General features: G+C 48.1%; 2 protein-coding genes across 3 annotated transcripts; one reads left to right on the top strand and one right to left on the bottom strand.

Annotated features, from left to right (window-relative positions):
* Window positions 1-5162: 5162 nt before the first annotated feature.
* On the bottom strand, window positions 5163-12981 carry LOC100081587 (zinc finger and SCAN domain-containing protein 29-like). 2 transcript variants are annotated; one of them, XM_029074471.2, is made up of 6 exons: window positions 12408-12979; window positions 11035-11209; window positions 9029-9721; window positions 7785-8108; window positions 6504-6635; window positions 5163-6025 (listed from the first exon to the last, which is right to left on the bottom strand). In XM_029074471.2, the coding sequence occupies exons 1-6, from the start codon at window positions 12723-12725 to the stop codon at window positions 5268-5270; spliced, it is 2400 nt and encodes a 799-aa protein (XP_028930304.1). In that variant the 5' UTR covers window positions 12726-12979; the 3' UTR covers window positions 5163-5267. The 2 variants fall into 2 exon arrangements, with proteins under 2 accessions (XP_028930304.1, XP_039769553.1); XM_039913619.1 differs by lacking the exon at window positions 6504-6635 and having other exon boundaries at window positions 12408-12981.
* Window positions 12982-14517: 1536 nt separating this feature from the next.
* LOC114814971 (olfactory receptor 7A10-like) lies at window positions 14518-20729 on the top strand. Its single transcript, XM_029074481.1, has 2 exons — window positions 14518-14588; window positions 19744-20729. Exon 2 carries the CDS (start codon window positions 19757-19759, stop codon window positions 20297-20299), a length of 543 nt encoding a protein of 180 aa, XP_028930314.1. The 5' UTR covers window positions 14518-14588; window positions 19744-19756; the 3' UTR covers window positions 20300-20729.
* The last annotated feature ends 3133 nt before the right edge of the window (window positions 20730-23862 follow it).

Genomic DNA, 23862 nt, shown 5'->3' with positions numbered 1-23862 from the left:
GCAGACATATGGCAAAGCGGGCATTTAGAACCCAGGCCTATGCTCTTTCCACTAAGCCATTCTACTTCCCATCACAAATACAGGCATTTCTCCTGTAGCATGATAGTTGTGTTTGCACAAATTCTTGAGATAGACAAAATTTGCATCTGGTCATCAATTGTTTCAAAACAAAGCCAACAAGATGGTAGGGAGAAGGTCTGAAAATGATTGAAATAATATATGGCTTCTGTATAACCACATGAAATTCAAGAATGTTGTAGGACATTCTAATGATTGGATTTGATATTAATATAAATTATGAATGTGCTTAAGTGCTGGGGGACCCAGGGATGGGTGAATAAAGGGTGCAAGTTCAAGTGCGAGGGGGACACACAAGATAGTGGGAGAAAAGGAAATGAGGGCCTAGTTAGGGAAGACCTCTTGGAGGAGATGGACTTTCAATAAGACTTCGGAGATGGGGAGACTGTCGGATATAAAGAGGGAGGGCGTACCAGGACTTGGGCCAGAGGTCAGTGGTGAGATAGATGAAATCGAGGTACAGTGAGTAGGTTGGCATTAGAGAAGCAAATTGTGTGGACTGGACTGTAGTAGGAAAGCAGCAGGTTAATGTAGGAGGGGGCAAGGTGACTGAGTGCTTTAAACAGATCTCATAGTTGCTGGTAAAAATGATTTCAACTGGGGACTGTAGATTGTAAACTGCTAAGTCTGATACAGTCCTTATGTTCCTATACTTATATCTTGTCATTTCCCCTACCTGTAACTTATTTCAATGTCTGTCTCCACTTGTAGACTAAGCTCCTTGTGATTGTGCCTAGCAACTCTATTGTATGATATTCTCCCAAGTGCTGAGTAAACTGCTCTGTGTACAAGAAGCACCCAATATATACCACTGATGGATTGAGGAAGATCAAATATAGATTTGGCCACACTTTTCTTTCATCTTATTAATTGTGGTATTTATTAAGCACTTACTTTGTGCCAGGCATTGTACTAAGCGCTGGGGTGGATATAAGCAAATCAGGTCAGACACAGTCCCTATCCCAAATGGGCTTCCAGTCTCTATACCCATTTCACAGATGAGGTAACTGAGGCCCAGAGAAGTGAGGTGACTTGCCTAAGGTCACACAGCAGATAAATGGCAGAGCCGGGATTGGAACCCATGACCTATTGACTCCCAGGCCTGTGCTCAATCCACTGCCCCATGCTGCTTCTCTTACATCCCTGCTCTCCCACACATTATAGAAAAATAATAAGTGCTTAAAGGCTCACAGCACTGACCGTATAAAATGAAGTCAACAGTGTTCCTTAAGGAACAAGAGAAAAGACACCAGATGTGACTAGATACTTCTTTAGCTACTTGTACTTTTAATGGTGTTTTCTTTATTACAATGATGAGTGGGATGTTTGTTGGGCGGGGAGAACTAGAGGTAAATGTAAAAGAGAAGGAGAAACAAAAAGAGGCAAAGAAAGGGTGAGGGTGTGGAGCAGGGAGTGAGAAGGGAGTAGTGAAAGGTCCAAACTACCAAAAGATCGTTTCAGCAAGTCCAAGTGAGATTCCCACCACTTTTCTCCAAGCAACTGCCAAGGGAGAACTCTACTTCACTTGTTCCGACAGACCTGCTCAGAGGCTGCCCCATCCAGTGGTAGGTAAGATTAGCCCCACCAGCTTTCCTACAGTTAGCAGGACAAAAAGGTGGGCGAGATTGGAGGAGGCTGGTGTCCTAACCCCAATCTCTGAGCTCTTTGTGGGTTAGAGACAGTGACCATCCTGATTATCTTGTATCTACAACAGTGCTTAGACAGAGCTGGCACAGAAAGCACTTTTTATAATAAGGCATTTGTTAAGCACTTAGTACATGCGAAGCACTGTTCTAAGTGCTGGGGAGGATACAAGGTCATCAGGTTGTCCCACATGGGCTCATGGTGGTTTTATGGTTTTGGTTAAGTGCTAACTGTGTAGGTTGGACACAGTCCCTGTCCCACAAGGGGCTCACAGTCTAGGTAGGAGGAAGAACAGGTATTGAATCCCCATTTTACAGTAGAGGAAACTGAGGCACAGAGAATACTAATAATGATGGTATTTAAGCGCTTACTATGTGCCAAGCACTGTACTAAACACTGGGGCAGATACAAGGTAATCAGGTTGTCCCACGTGGGGCTCACAGTCTTAATCCCCATTTTACAGATGAGGTAACTGAGGCCCAGAGAAGTTGTGACTTGCCCAAAGTCACACAGCTAAGTGGCGGATCTGGGATTAGAGCCCACAACCTCTGACTCCCAAGCCCGGGCTCTTTCCACTGAGCCACGCAGAGAAGTCAAGTGACTTGCCCAAGGTCGCAAAGCAAGCAATTAGTACTGGAATTGGAATCCAGGTCCTCTGACTCCAAGACCCCTGCTCTTTCCCTTAGGCCTTGCTGCTTCTCCTTCTCCCTTATCAAATGACCACAATTATTACTATTATTGTTAGGTGTTTCTGTCTCCCTGATAAGATGTGCTTACCCACCGTCCCTTCCATTTGCAAATGGAAATACTGGACTTCAGTCTTGAGACTTCCATCAATCTCTAAGCCTCGCTTATCATGGATGCAGACCTATTAAGGACGTAAGAAATACCACAACTGGTGAAGACAAATGTACATCCAGTGTGGTATTCCATATGAGAAATAGCGTGGCTCAGTGGAAAGAGCCCAGGCTTAGGAGTCAGAGGTCGTGGGTTCTAATCCCAGATCCGCCACTTAGCTGTGTGACTTGCCCAAAGTCACATAACTTCTCTTGATGCCTCAGTAACCTCATCTGTAAAATGGGGATTAAGGCTGTGAGCCTTACGTGGGACAATCTGATTACCCTGTATCTCCCCCAGTGCTTAAAACAGTGCTCGGCACATAGTAAGCGCTTAACTAATACCAACATTAATATTATCATTATTATTATTATCCCATGGTAGCAAGAGAAGAGTTGGAGGAACTGATTGCCTTCCTTGCCACCCAATCTATCAGTTATGAATGTGCCTCCTGATATCTCTGGAAGCAGCGTGGCTCAGTGGAAAGAGCATGGGCTTTGGAGTCAGGGCTCATGAGTTCGAATCCCAGCTCTGCCACTTGTCGGCTGTGTGACTGTGGGCAAGTCACTTAACTTCTCTGTGCCTCAGTTCCCTCATCTGTAAAATGGGGATTAAGACTGTGAGCCCCACGTGGGACAACCTGATTCCCCTATGTCTACCCCAGCGCTTAGAACAGTGCTCGGCACATAGTAAGCGCTTAACAAATACCAACATTATTATTATTATTATTATAACTCCTGATATTACTAGGAACGTGGACTGTGAATAAAGGTAAAATGGCTTTAGTGCTAACTCCAGGTATGGACCAAGAAATCTTTCCATAAAGGATTTTGGAGTGGGTACCTGAGCCAAGAAGGTAAGGAGTAGCCCAAGTTCTGCTGAGCTTTTAAGGAGTGCGGCAGTTGTCATAGACAAGATCAGGATGGGATTAGGAAAGGAGGGTTTGGGGCCCAGTGCTTTGATTTTCAACATGGGGTTCAGAATACAGCTGAAGCATCATAGAGAGAGATGACTGTCTAAAAATCTCCAGGAAGAAGGATTCTGACACATCCTTTAACAGCCTCTTTAATCACTTTTCCCTTGCTGTGAAGCAGATAATTGATGCGAAAGGCCTTTTGGAAAAAAGAAGAGTGAGGTAAATTTCAGGTATTAATCAGGCTTTCTTCCATATCTTTCACCTTGTATGAGACATAGACAGTGTCTGATTGTTCCAAACCCCAGAAATCGCAGACAATGAAATCTCCCGGCAATCATCTCTCATGCTCAGCCAATCCTCAATCATCCTGGAGAGCTAAAACACTGAAAGCCCCAGATCTTAAGTAAGTTCCAGTAGGCGATAACTCTCCAGGAGCCGTGGGCTGGATGTCAACCCATTAGGCCATCTAGCATTCGGACCTCCACGTTTACTGGAAGCTGTCCTCAATTTCTCACTGCCAGATTATAGGCAAGAAGGGCTAGGACCTTCTACTCGATTCAGATCCTGGCAAGGGCGTTGCATTCTTGATCAGCCTGTGGAATTTTCACCAAGTCTTCTTACATTTACCAATACCAGTATACTCATACCTCTGAGGATTGTGGCTGCACACTGAAGAAGGCCACTGCTAGGAATCGTAGTAATTGAGACCAGAAAAAAAAAATTGTAGGCCTAGTCGTATTGATTTTGAGCCATACTTATTTGCTTTAACTCCTCCATCCCAAGACAGGGTTGGCATAGGGGAGGAACAGGAGTTTCTCTTTTTCAGCGTCCCCAGTGCCACTCCGAAACCCGCTTACAACACCCGGAATAGAAACAGAAATCCTAGACTGAACTCAACCATGGACCTGTTTGGCTGGGGGAAGAGGAAGACCACCACCACGTAGAGGGTTAGGGTCAGATGGGCAACCAGAGGCAGAGCCAGAAATGAGGCCCAGTGCTCTTGAAATCAATTTCTACTAAGCGCACAGGCTTAGGAGTCAGAGGTCATGGGTTCGAATCCTGGCTCTGCCACTTGTCAGCTGGGTGACTGTGGGCAAGTCACAACTTCTATGTGCCTCAGTTACCTCATCTGTAAAATGGGGATTAACTGTGAGCCTCACGTGGGACAATCTGATTACCCTGTATCTACCCCAGCGCTTAGAACAGTGTTCTGCACATAGCGCTTACATACCAACATTATTATTATTATTACCAGGAGCCAATTTCCAGGATCACAGTAGACCATATGAGAGTATTTCTTAATCCCTACAAGCATCTGAATGGGATAAAAGATCCAAACTCTTGGAAGGTTTTTCTGAACTCAGTGTATTTTAAAAACCTCTCTCTCCGCTGCACATTCTTTCACATACAATTGGATCTAGGCTGCCCTGGATTTTAATAATAATTACAGTAATTAATAATTGTAGTGTTTTTTTAAGTCCTTAGTTTGTGTCAAGCACTGTACTAAGCGCTGGGGTAGATAAAAGATAATCAAGTCCCACATGGGGCTCACAAGTAGGAGGGAGAGCAAGTGTTGACTCTCCATTTTGAAGATGAAAGAACTGAGGCTGAGAGAAGTGAAGCGACTTGCCCAAGGTCACACAGCAGGTATGGGACGGAACCAGAATTAGAACGCAGGTCCTCTGACTCCTAGGTCTGTGCTCTTTTTACTAGACCATACCGCTTCTCCATTTTCTCTTATTTGACTTTTACAGAGTTTAGCAAGGGTTGAGCTTTCTCCACTGAGACATTCCTAGGCTTTCTCCCCTGTGTGACTCCTCTGATGTGTACTCAAATGGGAACTGTAATTAAAGCTTCTCCCACACTCTCCACATTTATAGGGCTTCTCTCCTGTGTGGGTTCGCCGATGAGCACTAAACTGGGAGCTGTTATTGAAGCTTTTGTCACATTCGCTACATTTATATGGTTTTTCTCCTGTGTGGGTCCTCAGGTGTACAACAAGACTTGAACTCTGATTAAAACTCTTCCCACACTCCCCACATTTATAAGGTCGCTCCCCCGTGTGTATTCTTTGATGGGCACCAAAGTTGGAACTGTCCCGGAAACTTTTCCCACAGTCAAGGCATCTGTAGGGTTTCTCACCCGTGTGAACTCTCCGGTGTCTAATTAAATGAGCACTCCGACTGAAGCTTTTCCCACATTCGTCACATTCATGAGGATTCTCTAGCCGGTGGGTTATCTGATGTGTGATAAGGTGGGAGTTTTGACTGAAGGCTTTTCCACACTTGAGACATTTATAGGGTTTTCCCCTTACACAAGGTCCCAGGTGATTTACAGTTTTTTCTAAATCCCTCTCTTGGACAATCAGCTTATCCTGTCTCTCTCTGGAAGAGTTTTCCAAATGCTTTCCTGACGGGTGCTCATTCTCCCAGTCCCTTCCCTGAGCAGGTTGCTCTCTCTCTGGGCTCCTTGGTTGTGACCTATGCAATTCTTCTTTCTCAGAAATTTCCTGCTTTGCATTCTTCTTATTACCACTCTCAATTTCAAAACCTGAAAGAATGAATAGAAAGGGCAGGTATTATTCAGTTCCTGAACTGTGAATTGAGGACGCCTGAAGCTCCACCCAAGAGGATAAGTGTTCTAGACCTTTCCATGCTGGAGTAAGAACAGCTTTCTCTGTCCTTAATATTATGAGCTCAACTTGGGGCCCTGAATAGCACGATCCCATTTCTGCAGAGGCATCGCTGCCCTTCCGGCAGCGCTATGACAAGTGACTGCGATCTGCTATTCAGTCAGATGAAAAGTGAGAAAGCTGATCTTGTGGGTTAAACCAGAAGCCAGTAAATTCCCGAACTGCACTCTCTGGCACGGTCCTGGATGTGGGAGACTGATGGTTGAGTTAGTTGTGTGAAGCTCCTCTAAGCTAGGGAAGCAGTGAGGTTTGGCACTGAAGGTGTGGCGGAAGTACAGCCCAAGGGATGAACAACCCCATAGATCTCAGGGAGTTAAGTGTACAGTGAATTTATACCTTCCAGGCAGACTGAATGTACTGGGCTGGACCGTGAAAAGTGCCATTGTCCACCATCCTCTGCTCCTTGCTTCTTCCCCAGTCCATACAAATGGCAGGAAAACAGGCTATTTTGGCCATCTCCTCTTTCCCCTGGACATAAAGGATCATTGTTTTGATGATCTGCTCAGAATCTCAAATTGCTGCCCAGCCACTTCCACATCAAACAGAAACTCCTTACCATTAGCTTAAAAGTGCTCAATCAGCTTGCCCCATCCTACCTCACCTCCCTACTCTACTACAGCCCAGCCCGCACACTCCACTCCTCTAGCGCCAGTTTACTCACTGCACCCCAATCTCATCTCTCTGCCTGCTGATCCCTTTCTCAAGTCCTCCCCCTCCACATATGGTAGGCCACCACTCTCTCCACCTTCAAAGCATTATTTAGGTCCCCTCTCCTCCAATAGGCCTTCCCCGATTAAGCCCTCTTTCCCCCAGCTCGCTCTCCCTTCTGCCTCATCTATGCCTTTCAATGTGACCTTTAGACATTTGATATTCGGTCTACCCCGACAGCACTTATGTACATATCTTTAAATTACTTATTATAAGTTACTTAATCCTTAATCTTCTTCCCCCTCTAGACTGTAAGCTCGTTATGGGCAGAGAATGTGGCTGCTAATTGTTGTACTCTCCCAAGAGCTTAGTACAGTGCTCTGCACCTAGTATGCACTAAATAAATACGAATGATTAATTGATGACTAAAGGTGATGTGCTCAGCTAGTTCTAGAGTGGAAACTAGAAGGCATTCATATCAAAGCAGGAGGCGGCACCTGCAGAGGTGGGCCTCCTGGCTCGAGATGAAAGGATGAACCGAGATACTGGCCCAGGTGATTTGAAAACCCTCCTGAGGCCAGTCCATCTGCCTGGTGTGCCACGGTCCTGAAAACGTTTTGAGCTTTGCAGGTTTCCTGCTCACTGACCTCCCGGCTCAGCCACTCCACACTGACAATGACATAATGAAGAATCAGGCTACTCAGTCTCAGAGTCTGTGGCTCACACTATCTTGGAGAAAGTAGATGGTCAAACCATCCTCATTCCTGACAGCTAGAATGGGGGGAGGGGTTAGTGCCTACATAGGGGGAAACTGAGGCTCAGGAAAGGGCAACAGTTTGTTCCAGGGCTCAGAAAGAGAGTCTGTGGTAGAGCCAGGAACAGAACCCAGGGCACCTAACTCTTTGAGTAAACTTTCAACTGTCACTGACATTATTATGTAAGCGTTCCAGTGGAGAGAAAGGTTATTACCGCTTCGATTGTGGAATAGGTCTGGCAAGGCAGGGCTCTTGGGCTCTGGGATTGGCTCCTCGATGCCCATTTTATCCATCTCTTCATAGAAAGCGCAGGGTTTTGGCATGTGGCCTCGTCTCTCTTTCCAGTAGCTCGTCTGGAGGCTTTTGAACTTAGTTCGACACTGTTCCGGGGTGCGGAAAAAGCCGTGGTCTCTAAGCCGCTCGGCCACAGCTCCATACACCCTGCTATTTCGGTGACAGGACTGCAGTTTTTCATAAAACTGAGACTTGCCAAGAATCGCCAGGAAAGTCTTGGTTTCCTCATACCCCCAGTGCACACCTGTCACCAAAAAGAACATTCAGTGCTAACAAACTGGGACTGTATAAGATACCATGGGGTCTTCCTCAGCTCCCGGCCACCCTCTACTTCCTGCCTGTCCCGTCTCCTCCCCATTTTAGGGAGAAGGGAGTTGTGCTAATCTGCTATATTGCATTCTCCCAAGTGCCTAGTACAGTGCTCTGCACACAGTAAGTGCTCAATAAATACAATTGGAAGCAGCATGGCTCAGTGGAAAAGAGCCTGGGCTTCGGAGTCAGAGGTCATGAGTTCGACTCCCAGCTCTGCCACTTGTCAGCTGTGTGACTGTGGGCAAGTCACTTAACTTCTCTGTGCCTCAGTTCCCTCATCTGTAAAATGGGGATTAACTGTGCGCCTCACGTGGGACAACCTGATTACCCTGTATCTCCCCCAGCGCTTAGAACAGTGCTCGGCCCATAGTAAGCGCTTAACAAATACCAACATTATTATTATTATTACAATTGATTGCCCCAATTGTTCGTAAAAGGAACCCTTTCCACAGTTTTAAAAAACTATAAAAACATCTCTGGCATCCTCAGATGTCTCTGCTCTCCAGTTTGTCAGTTTATCTATAAAAGTCCTCTTTCTCTTCTCCCTTCTACCCAAACTGAAGAGATCTCCCAATTACCTTCAGACAGCTGTGCCAAATGGGACCTGATTCTGGAAGTATCATCGGTGACTTAATACCTTGAATTCCTTCAGTGCCTACCAGTCAAGGAGTTCAAAACCCTCCCCCTATACTTTCTCACTTATTCTCACAGCCTGAAGGCAAGCTAGGGAGGCCCCCAGAATTGGCACGCCCCTTTTCTAGATGGGGAAACTTGAGGAACCAAAGCTCTGGCCACTCAGCCCATCACGCCTCCCTATTAAAGCCAGGGGGCCCCACAATGACAGATTCCTACCAGTGCGGTTTTGGAAGAAAGATGGAGTGTCAGGGCTTCTGGGTTCCTGGGTCAGCTCACCGGTGTCCACTTTGTTGCTCTCAGCGTCTTCTGTGGTATCATCAGTGTCCTCCTTCTGCTCCCGCCCTTCAGGTTCGGCATTGCTTCCCTGCAAGGACCAGTGGGGCACCCCTTCCTCCGAGGCAGCGGGGGCCTGGGAGTTCACCAGGGCTTCCATCTCTCTGTAGAAAGCACAGGGCTCCGGCACATGGCCTCGCCTCTCTTTCCGGTAGCTGGACTGGAGGCTCTTGAACTTGGTCCGACACTGCTCCGGGGATCGGAGGAAGCCGTGTTCCCGCAGCTGCTCCGCCACCGCCCCGTACACCCGGCTGTTGCGGTGACAGGTCCGGAGCTTCTCATAAAAGCGGGGCTCTCTGAGAATTGCAAGTAAAGTCTTGGTTTCCTCATAGCCCCAGTGCACCCCAGCAACCATCTCATCCTCCAAGCCTCCAAGCTCCTGGTCCCCCCGGGGCTTTCTTTCCCTCTTCCCTGGTCGCCGATCAGATTGGACTTGCTCCTCATTTGTGTAGGAACCTCTTGTGCTCTCCCTGTGGATGGCTCTCTCCTTACAGCCCTGGAGATTTGGGATCCAGGTCCCTTCCTCTCGCTCCAGCATAGTAACCACACTGGGATTAGAGACGGGAAATCCTGCTCCTGGAGAAACAAACAGGAAACCACGGGTCACCACATGACAGCCTTGCTTGTTTGCACAGCACTGAAATGGGCCATGATGGGTGGGTGGCCAAGAATAGATGAGGCAGAGGCTCAGCCTTCAAGGCCAAGAGCCAGTGGCAGAATCAGTGAAGACCTGATGTTCTACCTGGCAGGATCATACTTACAGGTCTGGGGCTCATCCCCTGCCTTCTTGATGGAGCCCGAAGAATCTAAGAAAGCCTCGGGTCTTGTCCCATGGCATCCTCAACAACGGACATGCATAAAGAGAAAAAATGTGGCCTAGTGGAAAGAATATGGGCCTCTGAGACGGAGACCTGGGTTCTGATCTCGGCTCTGTCACTACCGACTCCAAGGGGGCAAGCCACTTAACTTCTCTGTACCTTAGTTTCCTCATCTGTAGAATGGAGTTAATATTCCTATTCTCCTTCCCACTTTAGACTTTGACGGTCACGTGGGACAAAGACTGTGTCTGATCCAATTACTCTGGATCAACTCCAGTACTTAATATGGTGCTCGGCACACAGAAAGCACTTAATACCACAATTATTCCTAAACCAAAAGGCAACATAAAATGGCCTGAGACCTGTTAACTCCACAGGGTTACTTGTGGGACTGTAGCTACCGAGTCCAAGACTGCAGGAGCCAAAGGAATTTGGACATAGAGGGAAGAGTGGAGAGAGCAACTAGTGGCTCCGCTACTGTGCTGGCATTGACATTAATCCACTCAAAGGGAACCAGGGGTTCTGCAGAGATTTGCTAGGATTCCACTAATGCTGGGAGCGAGGGGTATCGAGTGTGGCAAAACAGTCTCTATCAGTGCTTCTTACTTATCTCCTTCCGTCTCTCTTTTTAATGGCATTTGTTAAGTACTTACTATGTGCCAGGCACTGTACTAAGTGCTGGGATAAAAACAAGATAATCAGTTTGGACACAGTCCCTGTCACACATAGGGCTCAGAATCGAAATCTCCATTTTACAGATGAGATTCCTGAGGCAGAGAGAAGTGACTTGCCCAAGGTCACTCAGCAGGCAAGGCAGGATTAGAACTCCGGTCCTCTGACTTACAGGACCATGCTCTTCCACGAAGCCACAGTGCTTCTCTCCTAAAAGTCAGCGGATCTCTTCCCTGACAGGCTAGGTGGCTGGTTTGAGTCAAATGATTGGCTATCAATTGTATCTTATGATGTCTTCCTCTATCCCAGGAATTCTTCTGCCCTATGCTAAGAGGTCCTCATTCTCCAATCTGGTTTTGGGGGGGGCTCTAACTCCCCTGACCAAACTCAGCCCCTCACCGTTCTCCAGCAGCTGTCGAGGCTCCTCCTTCGGGCTCGGCTGCCCTCGGCACGGTCCCGCTTGTGGACGCCGAGGCCGGTCCTCTTGGGGCCTCCCTTTAGGCTGGGTTTCAGCTGGCTCCAGGGCCGATGGCTCCTCTGAGAGAACTTCCTGCCCGTGCACACAAACTGTGACCTGAAAACAAACATCTCCTGACATCACACAGCTTGAAGTCAGGAGGGGAAAGGGACCATCTTTCTGGGGGAATTGGAGTCAAAACTCCCAGAAGGAATTAGAAGAAAGATACTCCCAAAACATGAGCTGAAACAGAGTGAAGGACATTAACAGTCATATCCCATATTGGTTTCTGCGGCCCTACAAATGGAGGGAAAGGTTCAATAAGGAGCAGATGAACACCTCTGGTTTAGAGCCAAACTCATGGCAGGAAGGCGCGAGACAATTCCTCCCTCATCCCATCTCTATTATGTCTCTCCTACTCCAGAAGACCTTCTTGCTCACTTCAAGTCTCTCGTGTGCATCAGTCCCAATGATATTAACTTTCATTAGGGGAAGGTGAAGTTGTATAACGGAACCACTCTACAGGGAGGACATTATATGGAAAATATATCAGTTTGATGTTTTGGTCCAGGGCCTCTCTGTGGAGGGCCCACAAGAGAACAGGGCAGACTTTCTTAGCTTAGTCCTACAGCTCAATGCTTCCATGCCAATCATTCCTTTTCCAATACTGCCATTCTAGGATCTTGGGCTCCCCGACATAGCCTCGACCCCTATAATATGGACAGGTAGAGGAATTTTAGGAGAGCTCAAGTTAGCACTGAACAAGGACTAGCCCAAATGGGGGTATGGGTCTCCCTGCACCACTGTCTCCTCACCCCAGGGAGCAAGAGGGCTGACAAGAGCCCAGTGTTTGACATGAAATTTCCTGATATGGACTCCAATCAGAAGGAGAAAGAAATTCTAGGAGCTGAGCCACAATAAAATGGTAAAGGACAGACCACCTCCCCACCCCCACCCCCCGCCATGCTGTAGAAGTTAAAAAAAGGTTCTTCCACTGCTATCTCTTCACCACCCCACCTTCTGTACCCTTGGGCAACTACCTTATGGGTACATGCAGAACCAGAATATGCTACAGAGACAAAACTGCCTGGGCATAACTCTGCTTAAGAAACCATCACCCTTCAGTCCTCTAGACTGTGAGCTCATTGTGGGCTGGGAACCTGTCGACCAACTCTGTTGTACTGTCCTCTCCCAAGCACTTAATACAATGCTTTGCACACAGTAAGCTCTCAATAAACACCACTGATGATTGATTCAGATGCCTCTCTCCTAGCCCCCATTTATTTCTCCAATAAACCCACATCCCTCTTCTCACCCACTGCCTTGGCTTCCCAGGTTTCCCCTCCAAACCCTGGACCAAAGCCACGGCCTCCTCTCCACTCTCCAGATGCCGGTCCTTCACCCAGGTCTGGATCTTTCCAGGCAAGACGGTCAGGAACTGCTCCAGCACCAGCAGCTCCAGGATCTGTTCTTTCGTGCGCATCTCCGGCCTCAGCCAGCAACAGCAGAGTTCCCAGAGTTTGCTGAAGGCCTCGTGGGGCCCGGCCACCTCCTCGTAGCGGAACCGCCTGAAGCGCCGGCGGAGGGTCTCCGAGTCGGTGCTCTCTCCTCCTAAGGTGGATTCCGCCATCATCCCCCATTAAAGGGGAAGGGGGGGGGCAGCCTCCCTCCAGTTGGGGACCTCAATTCAAAATTTGGTGTCCTTGGACTGCTTCTGGCAATCCATCTTCAGCTGGACTTTTCTCTGGGGCAAAAAGAGACAAAGCCAAGTGGCCCCTCCTTTATTTATGTTCTGTTCTGGACCCCAACACCACCTCCACAAAGTCTCTGCCCCTTTGGACAACAACGGCATTCAAATAGGTGTGTGTCGCAAGGAGGACGCGACAAGGAGGACGCGACCTTCTTTTGTGAGACCATCTCATTCCAGCCGTCTCTCCTCTAGCCCCATTTTGGCCGAGACCTTTCTCACAGGGCAAAGGGAGACAGAAGTATCAAGTGGGGAAAGGCAGCGGCAGGTACCTCCTCCACCCCAACTCCAGCACCCCACTCCGTGCACACACACACGTGGTGAATCATTCATTCAATAGTATTTATTGAGCGCCTATGTGCACAGCACTGTACTAAGCGCTTGGAATGTACAACCTGGCAACAGATAGAGACCATCCCTGCCCAATGATGGGCTCACCGTCTAAACGAGAAGCAGCGTGGTTTAGTGGAAAGAGCCCGGGCTTGGGAGTCAGAGGTTGTGAGTTCTAATCCCACCTCCGCCACTTGTCTGCTGTGTGACCTTGGGCGAGTCACTTAACTTCTCTGTGCCTCAGTTACCTCGTCTGTGAAAATGGAGATTAAAAAAAAGTGAGCCCCACGTGGGACACTCTGATTACCCTGTATTTACCGCACTGCTCAGCACATAGTAAGCGCTTAACAAATACCATAATTTATTTATTTTTTAATTAAACGGGGGAGACAGTCAGCAGAGCAAAACATAGCAAGACAAAACGAGTAGTCTGGCCACAAACCGAGTTGTCAGACCTCAAGGCCCGGCTCCCGACAAGCCCCTCTGCCCCAACCAGCCAAGCCGCACGACGGCCTCATTCATTCATTCAATCGTATTTAGTGCGCGCTAACTATGTGCAGAGCACTGGACTGAGCGCTTCGAATGGACAATTGGGCAACAGGTAGAGACCATTCCCTGCCCAATGACGGGCTCACAGTCTCTAGTTATTCATTCATTCAACAGTATTTATTGAGCGCTTACTCTGTGCAAAGCACTGTACTAAGCGCTTGGAATGGACAATTGGGCAACAGAGAAAGACCATCCCTGCCCAAGGACAGGCTCACAGTCTAATAGGGGGAGACTGACAGGAGAGCAAAAGAGAACCGAACAAAAACAAGACAGCATCATCTAGATCTTTAGAATCGAGGGGACGTGCCCCTCATTAACAAAATTAATAGGGTGATAAAGAGTCGCCGGGCGGGAGCCCAGCTGGGCCCCTCAATTGTCAAAGGGCAGGGACTGTATCTGTTACCGATTTGGACATTCCAAGCGCTTAGTACAGTGCTCTCTACATAGTAAGCGCTCAATAAATACTATTGAATAAATACTATTGAATGAACTCACCAAGGTGCTCGGCCTCGCCGCAAACCCGCCCGGGCGCCGCAGGGAATCGGCGGGGAGGCGGGGCCGAGCGCCATCCTGCCCCGCAGCCCCCTAGGCAACACTGCCCTCCTCCGCCCCGCCCCGCCCCCCGTGCTAGCCAATGGCTGCGCCGGATTCCCCGCCCCTGGTGAGGCCGGGGACCAATCACAGGCCGGGATGGGCGGCCCGCCCGCCTCGCGCCCGCCCGCCTCGCGCCCGCCCGCCTGCCTCGCGCCCGCCCGCCTGCCTCGCGCCCCCACCCCCTCCCGGCCTCCAAACAGACCCCGGGGATTCGACCCTTCGCCCAGGTGTTTGCCTCTTGCACCTCTTATTCAAGGATCTGGGACGGAACTCTCAGTAAGCTCCTGCTGGGGAGGGAATATAAGAAGAAGAATGGTGATGGCATTTGTTAAGCGCTTACTATGTGCTAAGCACTATAATTAATTCCTCCATGCGGGTCCTTGGTAATAATAATAATAATAATGGCATTTGTTAAGCACTTACTCTATGCCAAGCACTGTTCTAAACGCTGGGGGGATTCAAGGTGATCAGGTGGTCCCACGTGGGGCGCACAGTCTTCATCCCCATTTGACAGATGAGGTCACTGAGGCTCAGAGAATAATAATAAGAAGAATGATGGCATTTGTTAAGCACTTACTATGTGCAGAGCACTGTTCTAGGCGCTGGGGGAGATACAGGGTCATCGGGTTGTCCCACGTGAGGGTCCCAGTCCTCATCCCCGTTTTACAGATGAGGTAACTGAGGCACAGAGAAGTGAAGTGACTGGCCCACAGTCACACAGCTGACAAGCGGCGCCGCAGGAAATCAGGGGGGACGCGGGGCCGAGCTCATTTGTATATGAGCAAATACTCATTTGTATGCTCATATACAAATGAGCAAATGAGCACAGTGCTGAGGGGAGGGAAAGGGAGAGGGGGAGGAGCAGAGGGAAAGGGGGAAACGGGGCTTAGCTGAGGGGAAGTGAAGGGGGGGCAGCAGAGGGAAAAGGGGAAGCTTAGTCTGGGAAGGTCTCTTGGAGGAGGTGAGCTCTCAGTAGGGCTTTGAAGAGACTTAGTTTGGCGGAGGTGAGGAGGGAGGGCATTCCATGACAGCAGTAGGACGTAGGCCAGAGGTCAACAGCGGGATAGGCGAGAACGGGAGATGGTGAGGAGGTGGGTGGCAGAGGAGCGGAGCGACCCGGGTGGGGAGTAGAGAGAGAGAGAAGGGAGGAGAGGTAGGAGGGGGCAAGGTGATGGAGAGCCTTGAAGCCCAGAGTGAGAAGTTTTTGTTTCGTGTGGAGGTTGATAGGCAACCACTGGAGGTTTTTAAGGAAGGGAGTGACATGCCCAGAGCGTTTCCACAGAAAGACGATCCGGGCAGCGGAATGAAGAATAGACGAGTGGGGAGAGACAGGAGGAAGGGAGATCAGAGAGAAGGCTGACACAATAATCCAGCCGGGATATTATGAGAGCCTGTATAAGTAAGATAGCCGTTTGAATGGAGAGGAAAGGGTGGATCTTGGCGATATTATAAAGGTGAGACCGGCAGGCCTTGGTGATGGATTGGATGTGTGGGGTGAATGAGAGAGCAGAGTCAAGGATGCCACCAAGGTTGCGGGCTTGAGAGACGGGAAGGGTGGTCGTACCATCCACAGTGAAAGGGAAGTCAGGAAGAGGACTGGGCTTGGGAGGGAAGATAGGGAGCTCAGTTTTGGAGATGTTGAGTTTTAGGTGGCGGGCAGACATCCAGGTGGAGACGTCCTGGAGGCAGGAGGAGATATGAGCCTGAAGGGAGGGGTAGAGAACAGAGGCAGAGATGTAGGTCTGTGTGTCATCCGCATTGAGATGATAGTTGAAGCCATGGGAGCGAATGAGTTCACCAAGGGAGTGAGTGTAAATGGAGAACAGAAGAGGGCCAAGAACTGACCCTTGAGGAACCCCAGTCACCCCAAGCAGTTACCCTGCCCCTAGTATTCATTCATTCATTCAATCGTATTTATTGAGTGCTTACTGCGTGCAGAGCACTGTACTAAGCGCTTGGAAAGTATAACTCAGCAATAGAGACAATTCATTCAATAGTATTTATTGAGCACTTACTATGTGCAGAGCACTGTACTAAGCACTAGGAATGTACAATTAGGCAACAGATAGAGAGAATCCCTGCCCATTGACGGGCTTACAGTTTAACTGGGGGAGACAGACAGACAAAAACAAGACAACATAATTGCAATACATAGAATCAAGGGGATGTACACCTCATTAACAAAATAAATAGGGTAATAAAAATATATACAAATGAGCACAGTGCCGAGGGGAGGGGAAAGGAGAGGGGGAGGAGCAGAGGGAAAGGGGGGAAAAGGGGTTTAGCTGAGGGGAGGTGAAGGGGGGGCAGAGAGGGAGCAGAGGGAAAAGGGGAAGCTCAGTGTGGGAAGACCTCTTGGAGGAGGTGAGCTCTCAGTAGGGCTTTGAAGAGGGGAAGAGAATTAGTTTGGTGAAGGTGAGGAGGGAGGGCGTTCCAAGACAGCAGTAGGACGTAGGCCAGAGGTCAACAGCAGGATAGGCGAGAACGGGAGACGGTGAGGAGGTGGGTGGCAGAGGAGCGGAGCGTGCGGGGTGGGCAGTAGAAAGAGAGAAGGGAGGAGAGGTAGGAGGGGGCAAGGTGATGGAGAGCCTTGAAGCCTAGAGTGAGAAGTTTTTGTTTCATATGGAGGTTGTTAGGCAACCACTGGAGGTTTTTAAGGAAGGGAGTGACATGCCCAGAGCGTTTCCGCAGAAAGACGATCCGGGCAGCGGAATGAAGAATAGACTGGAGCGGGGAGAGACAGGAGGAAGGGAGATCAGAGAGAAGGCTGACACAGTAATCCAGCCAGGATATTATGAGAGCCTGTACCAGTAAGATAGCCGTTTGAATGAGAGGAAAGGGCGGATCTTGGCGATATTATAAAGGTGAGATCGGCAGGCCTTGGTGATGGATTGGATGTGTGGGGTGAATGAGAGAGCTGAGTCAAGGATGACACCGAGGTTGCGGGCTTGAGAGACGGGAAGGATGGTCATACCGTCCACAGTGACGGGGAAGTCAGGAAGAGGACAGGGCTTGGGAGGGAAGATAAGGAGCTCAGTTTTGGACATGTTGAGTCTGCACACAATCTGCACACAACAGACTTACAGTTTAGAAGTGGGGAGAGAGACATTAAAACAAGTAAACAGGTATCAATAGCATCAATATCCAGAGTCATCCAGGCTTCACAGACCAAGTCTGTGTCATGTTTGGCTCCTGATGATAATAATAATAATTGTGGTATTTGTTAAGCACTTATTATGTGCCAAGCTCTGAACTAAGCACTGAGATAGATACAAGATAATCTGGTCCCACATGGGGCTCCAGCCAAAGTAGGAGAGAGAACAGGTATTGAATCCCCATTTTGCAGATGAGAGAACTGAGGCTCGGAGAAATGAAATGCCTTGCCCAAGGTCTCATAGCAGATATATGGTGGAGCCAGGATTGGAACCCAGGTCCTCAGAGTCATTCATTCATTCAATAGTATTTATTGAGCGCTTATTATGTGCAGAGCACTGTACTAAGCGCTTGGAATGTACAATTAGGCAACAGAGACAATCCCTGCCATTGATGGGCTTACAGTCTACCCCACCCATCCTCTTTCCACCAAGCCACACGGCTTCTCCTGATCTTTCAATTCTTTCCCCATGCTTAACCCTGCCTCATCTTCAGTTCAAAGACAAAAGCAACAGTTAGAAAAACTTCCTTCTCCTGGCAAAAGATGTCCAGATTCCTCGACTCCCTACCCAGACTACCCCAGAACCACACTGCTCCTTCTCAGCGAGCCCTGGAGAGGGTCACCTGATTAAGCGCTTAGTACTGTGCTCTGCACATAGTAAGTGCTCAGTAAATACTACTGAGTGAATGAATCCAGTGACAATGCCAGATTCCGACCTCAAAGCCCTTTCCTCACTTGCTTGTCTTTGAGCTGCCTCTCCACTGCTTTTCCCAGTGGAAAAGTACCTTTCTATTTATTATAGGAAATGCTTTGCAATTGAAACTAGAGCTGCACAATTCAGGATAAAGATGATAAGGATTAAATTTACCTTCACGCAAAGGGCCCTAATGCTTTATGGCAGTCTCTATCATACGTGACAATTTTTAAGTTCTATGTTGTCAACAGTTGAACAGGAATCAGCTATGTTGGGCTTTGTTTTAAAGCAGGCACCAAACTGGGTTCTAAATAAGAGGAAAGACTTTAATAATAATAATAATGTTGGTATTTGTTAAGCGCTTACTATGTGCAAAGCACTGTTCTAAGCACTGCGGTAGATCCAGGGTAATCAGGTTGTCCCATGTGAGACTCACAGTCTTCATCCCCATTTTACACATGAGGGAACTGAGGCACAGAGAAGTTAAGTAACTGGTCCACAGTCACACAGCTGACAAGTGGCAGAGCCGGGATTCCAACCCGTGACCTATGACTTCCAAGTCCGTGCTCGTTAGTGATCAAGAGGTCATTGTCCCATGAACCTTAGCCCTTGGGCTGACCTTAACTGGCGATTAGTGTCCACAGTGCAAGAGAATCAGTCAATTGTGTTTATTGAGCACCTACTGAGAGCAGGGCACTACATTAAGCACTTCGGAGAGAACAATATAACAGAGTTGGTAGACAAGTTTCTACATTGAGCTTACAGTCTACTGGAGAGAGACCTTTGGAGATCTTGAAGGCAGTTTGGACATTAGTAACCAAGATGATAAAAGATACAAGATACAATATATCTTGTATTCGATTAGACTGTGCGCCCGTCAAAGGGCAGGGACTGTCTCTATCTGTTGCCGACTATTTCATTCCAAGCGCTTAGTACAGTGCTCTGCACATAGTAAGCGCTCAATAAATACTATTGAATGAAAAGGCTGGCGAGTAGAATTTATGCAGATCTATGATTATTGTATTGTATTCTCCCAAACTCTTAGTACAGTCCTCTTCACTCAGTACAATATAGCAATAAACAGACACACTCCCTGCCCAGGGCAGTGAGGTCTCAACAAATGCCATTGATTGACTTAACTGGGAGAGGAAAAATCCAAGAGGTTTCCAAATTCAGAGGAAGGTTTATTATATAGGGTTGGTAACCAGGAATTCTCCACCACCACTTTCTTGGAGAAGAGAAGCAGCGTGGTCTGGTGGAAAGAGCACGGCCCTGAGCGTCAGAGGACCTGTGTTCTAACGCTTGCTCCACCACATAGCTGCTGTGTAACCTTGGACAAGTCATTTATCTTACCTCTGCCTCAGTTACTTCATCTGTAAAATGGGGATTATGATTGTAAGTCCCATGGGGGCAGGGATTGTGTCCAACCTGATTATCTTGTATCTACCCCACCACTCAGAACAGTGCCTGGCACATAGAAAACGCTTAAGAATTGCCATTAAAAAAAGTGTCAGGTGGAATTCATAGCCTGGGATCTCTCTGGAGCCACCTACAGAGAGGTCCCATTTTCTGTTTCTCTGCAGGTTGGAAGAACTGATGATGGAGAGGGAAAACCATACCACAGCGACAGAATTCTTCCTGCAGGGCCTGGTCAGCTTGCACAAGTTCCAGCTATTCCTCTTCACATTCTTCCTCTCCATGTTTGTCCTGTCCGTAGCGGGAAATAGCCTCATTGTCCTCATCATTCTTTTGGCCCCGCATCTTCACACACCCATGTACTTCTTCCTCGGCAACCTCTCCTTCGTGGAGGACTGGTACGTGGCCGTCACCGTGCCCAAGGCTCTGGATGGTCTCCTCACCCACCACTCCCTGATCTCTGTCACAGGGTGCATCACACAGTCCTATTTCTTCTTTGCTCTTGGAGGGACCGAGTGCTTTCTGCTGACCGCCATGGCTTACGATCGCCACGCTGTCATCTGCCACCCCCCTCCGCTACTCTGTCCTCATGGACCCAGCTTCCTGTCAGAAACTGGCGGGGATCTGTTGGCTGTCAGGCTTCACCTGCCCCAGTTTTGCCTCCATCCTGCTCTCCCACTTGACCTATTGTGCTCCCGCCCAGATCATCCACTTCTTTTGTGATGCAGATCAAATCTTCAGGCTATCCTGCAATGACACCTACCTCATTCAGATCATTGGCTACAGCCTGATCACTGTGGTGATCTTCAGTTCTCTGCTCTTCATCGTGGCCTCCTTTGCCCACATTTTGGCTACCATCCTGGCCATTGACCTCTGCCCGAGGGAAGGCCTTCTCCACTTGTGCTTCCCATCTCTTGGTGGCCACCAACTACTTCAGGACTCTCATCTTCATCTACATTTGGTCGTCGGTGAAGTATAAAGATCCCGGAGTCAACAAGGTGGTGTCAGTCTTCTACGCTGTGCTGACCCAACTGCTCAACCCCCTCATCTGCACCTCAAAGAACATGGAGGTGAAGGAAGCTCTGAGGAAAACCTTCGCTTATGGCAAAGCTTAGACCAAGTTAAGGATAAAAGGAGTAACCCCAATGACTGATCAATCAATCAATCACATTTATTGAGCGCTTACTGTGTGCAGAGCACTTAAATAATCTAAAGCCCTTAGAAATAACTTACGCTTTCCTCGTGAATCCATATAGTTTAACCTAGTCCAATGGGATTATCCATAATACTTAAACCCAACCAACTTATCAATCAAGTACCTCCTGGGTGCAGACCAAGTCATTTCCTTAATAGTGTTCATTTAGCATCAGCTCTGTGCAGAACAGTATACTAGGCACCAGGGAGACTACACTAAAATAGAAGTCACAATCTCTGTCCTCAAGAAGCTTGCAGTCTAGCAGAGTAGTCCCAGCCTAAGACTCGGAAAAGTTCATCAGCAGCAATACCACAGTGCCTAACCTCAACGAGGTTACAGTTTTATAGGGGAGTTTCCTGGTGGTTAATAACAGATCCAATAAAACAGTCACCTGAAAAGCCCAGAGCCTGGGAAATACTAATTCTTGGTGACTGCTGGTGCCAAGGTGCCTTTTGATTCCATCTTGGTAGGTGTGTAATAAGTATCCTCCAGGCCTCACTCTTTGTTTAGGAGTCAGGATTGCTCTCGTGCACAGATGATTCATGTTGAAAAAATTCACGATGGAGAAATTCAGTGCAAAGTGGTCGAGGAAAGTGGCTTGAAAATAAAACCCATGTAGATCTAGGCTCTCCAGACTGAGCCCTAACTAAGCTTTCCTCTTCTGACCACTGCAGCTCCTTGTTGGGTTGCAGCAATTTTATTTTATTTTTCAAAATTGGGTGAACTGGTTGAAACCAGTTTAGTGGCAGTTTCTCTGGGCTTGCTGATAAGGCTAGGCTGAACTGAAAAATGATCAGATTTCACAAATACCCTTTCTTCTCCAAATACACATTTCCAAATTGCTCCTCTTTGCCAAAAATTGGTCCCAAAGTAGGGGTAACTGTTCTGCACATGATTTGCAGGTGTTTACAGCTGAATTCAATCAATCAGTTGTATTTGTCAAGTACTTGCTGTGCAGAGCACTGTACTAAGTGGTTGGGAGAGGATAGTATAGCCAAGATGGTAGATAAATTCCCTTCCCATAATGAGGTTACAGTCTAGAGGGGGATACAGACATGCAAATAAATTACAGATAAGAGAAATAGATGCGTATAAAAGTGCTGAGGGGGGAATAGGTGAGGTGAACATCAAGGGCTTAAAGGGATAAAGATCCAAGTGGATAGGCAAATGGGAGACATGAGGGCTTAGTCAGGGAAGGTCATTTGGAAGAGGTGCGATTTTAGCAGGGCTTTGTGGGTGGGGGGAAAATTAATGAATCAGATATGAAGGGGGATGGAGTCCAGGCCAGAAGGAGGACATGGGCAAGGAGTCCATGGAGAGACAGGAAGAAGAACTTTCTGAGGGTTGCAAGATGGGACTTAAACCAAAAAGGGTGGGAGGGAGGAGAGCAAGAGGGTAGGGGGACATCTTCATGGTGGGAATATTTTTCTGCCTTTCTGTACTGAATACTTTATTCACACTCCTTCTTCCTCCCCTTTTTTAATAAATGGTATTTGCTGAGTGCCTACTCCTTCTCCTCATAATAATAATTATAGTATTTGTTAAGTGCTTACTATGTGCAGAGCACTGTTCTAAGCGCTGGGGTAGATACAGGGTAATCAGATTGTCCCACATAGGGCTTACAGTTTTTTTTTATCCCCATTTTTACAGATGAGGTAACTGAGGCACAGAGAAGTTAAGTAACTTGCCCAAGGTCACACAGCAGACAAGTGGCTGAGCCGGGATTAGAACCCACAACCTCTGACTCCCAAGTCCATGCTCTTTCCATTAAGCCATGCTGCTTCTCTGTCAATAGCAATAAATTGATGCTCCTGTGTCCCTAACCTAATGTTTCTGTGTCCCTTTTAGATTGTGAGTCCCACAAGGGACAGGGACCATGTTTAATTACCTCCTATGTATCCTTTCCCAGGGCCTAGTACAGTACTCTCTCTGTAGACAGTAAGTGCCTAGTAAATACTATTACTGCTACTAACCCTAATCCTGACTCCATTTCTTAATTTAACCCTGACCTCAGTAGTGCCAGGCATTCCCTGGAAGAGTTCGTGTGTGTGTGTAAGCAATGAAGTCTGGAACCCAGACCTCTCAAGCCCTATGGCTCTGAGGTGGCTGGAGCAGCAGCAAGGAGCTTCCAAGTCACTGTTTCATTCATTCATTCAATCGTATTTATTGAGCGCTTATTATGTGCAGAGCACTGTACTAAGTGCTTGGAATGTACAATTCGACAACAGATAGAGACAATCCCTGCCCAACAACGGGCTCACAGTCTAAACGGGGGAGACAGACAACAAAACAAAACAAGTAGTCTGGCATCAATATCATCGAGATAAATAGAATCATAGGTATATACACATCATTAACAAAATACAGTAATAAATAATACACACAAATATGCACAAGTGTTGGGAGGGGAAGGGGGAAGAGCACACGGAGGGAGAAGGGGGAAATTGGGAGGGGAGGAGGAGCAGAGGGAAAGGGAGGGCTCAGTCTGGGAAGGTCTCCTGGAGGAGGCGAGCTCTCAGTAGGGCTTTGAAGAGAGGAAGCGAGTTAATTTGGCGGAGGTGAGGAGGGAGGGCATTCCAGGTCAGTGGTAGGATGTGGGCCAGGGGTCTACGGCAGGACAGGTGAGAACGAGGGACTGTGAGGAGGTGATCGGCAGAGGAGTAGAGTGTGCAGGGTGGGCTGAAAAAGGAGAGAAGGGAGGAGAGGTAGGAGGGGGCAAGGGGATGGAGAGTTTTGAAGCCAAGAGTGAGGAGTTTTTGTTTCATGCGAAGGTTGATAGGCAATCACTGGAGGTTTTTGAGGAGGGGAATGACATGCCCAGAGCGTTTCTGTAGAAAGATGATCTGGGCAGCGGAATGAATAGACCGGAGCAGGCAGAGACAGGAGGATGCGAGATCAGAGAGAAGGCTGACACAATAATCCAGTGGGGATATTATGAGAGCTTGTACCAGCAAGGTAGCTGTTTGGATGGAGAGGAAAGGGCAGATCTTGGCGATGTTGTGCAGGTAAGGCCGGCAGGTTTTGGTGACAGATTGGATGTGTGGGGTGAATGAGAGAGCAGAGTCAAGGATAACAACAAGGTTGCGGGCCT

The sequence above is a fragment of the Ornithorhynchus anatinus genome, chromosome 11, assembly GCF_004115215.2.
Source record: "Ornithorhynchus anatinus isolate Pmale09 chromosome 11, mOrnAna1.pri.v4, whole genome shotgun sequence".
Taxonomy (NCBI): Eukaryota; Metazoa; Chordata; class Mammalia; order Monotremata; family Ornithorhynchidae; genus Ornithorhynchus; species Ornithorhynchus anatinus.
This window is presented reverse-complemented; position numbering and strand designations above follow the sequence as displayed.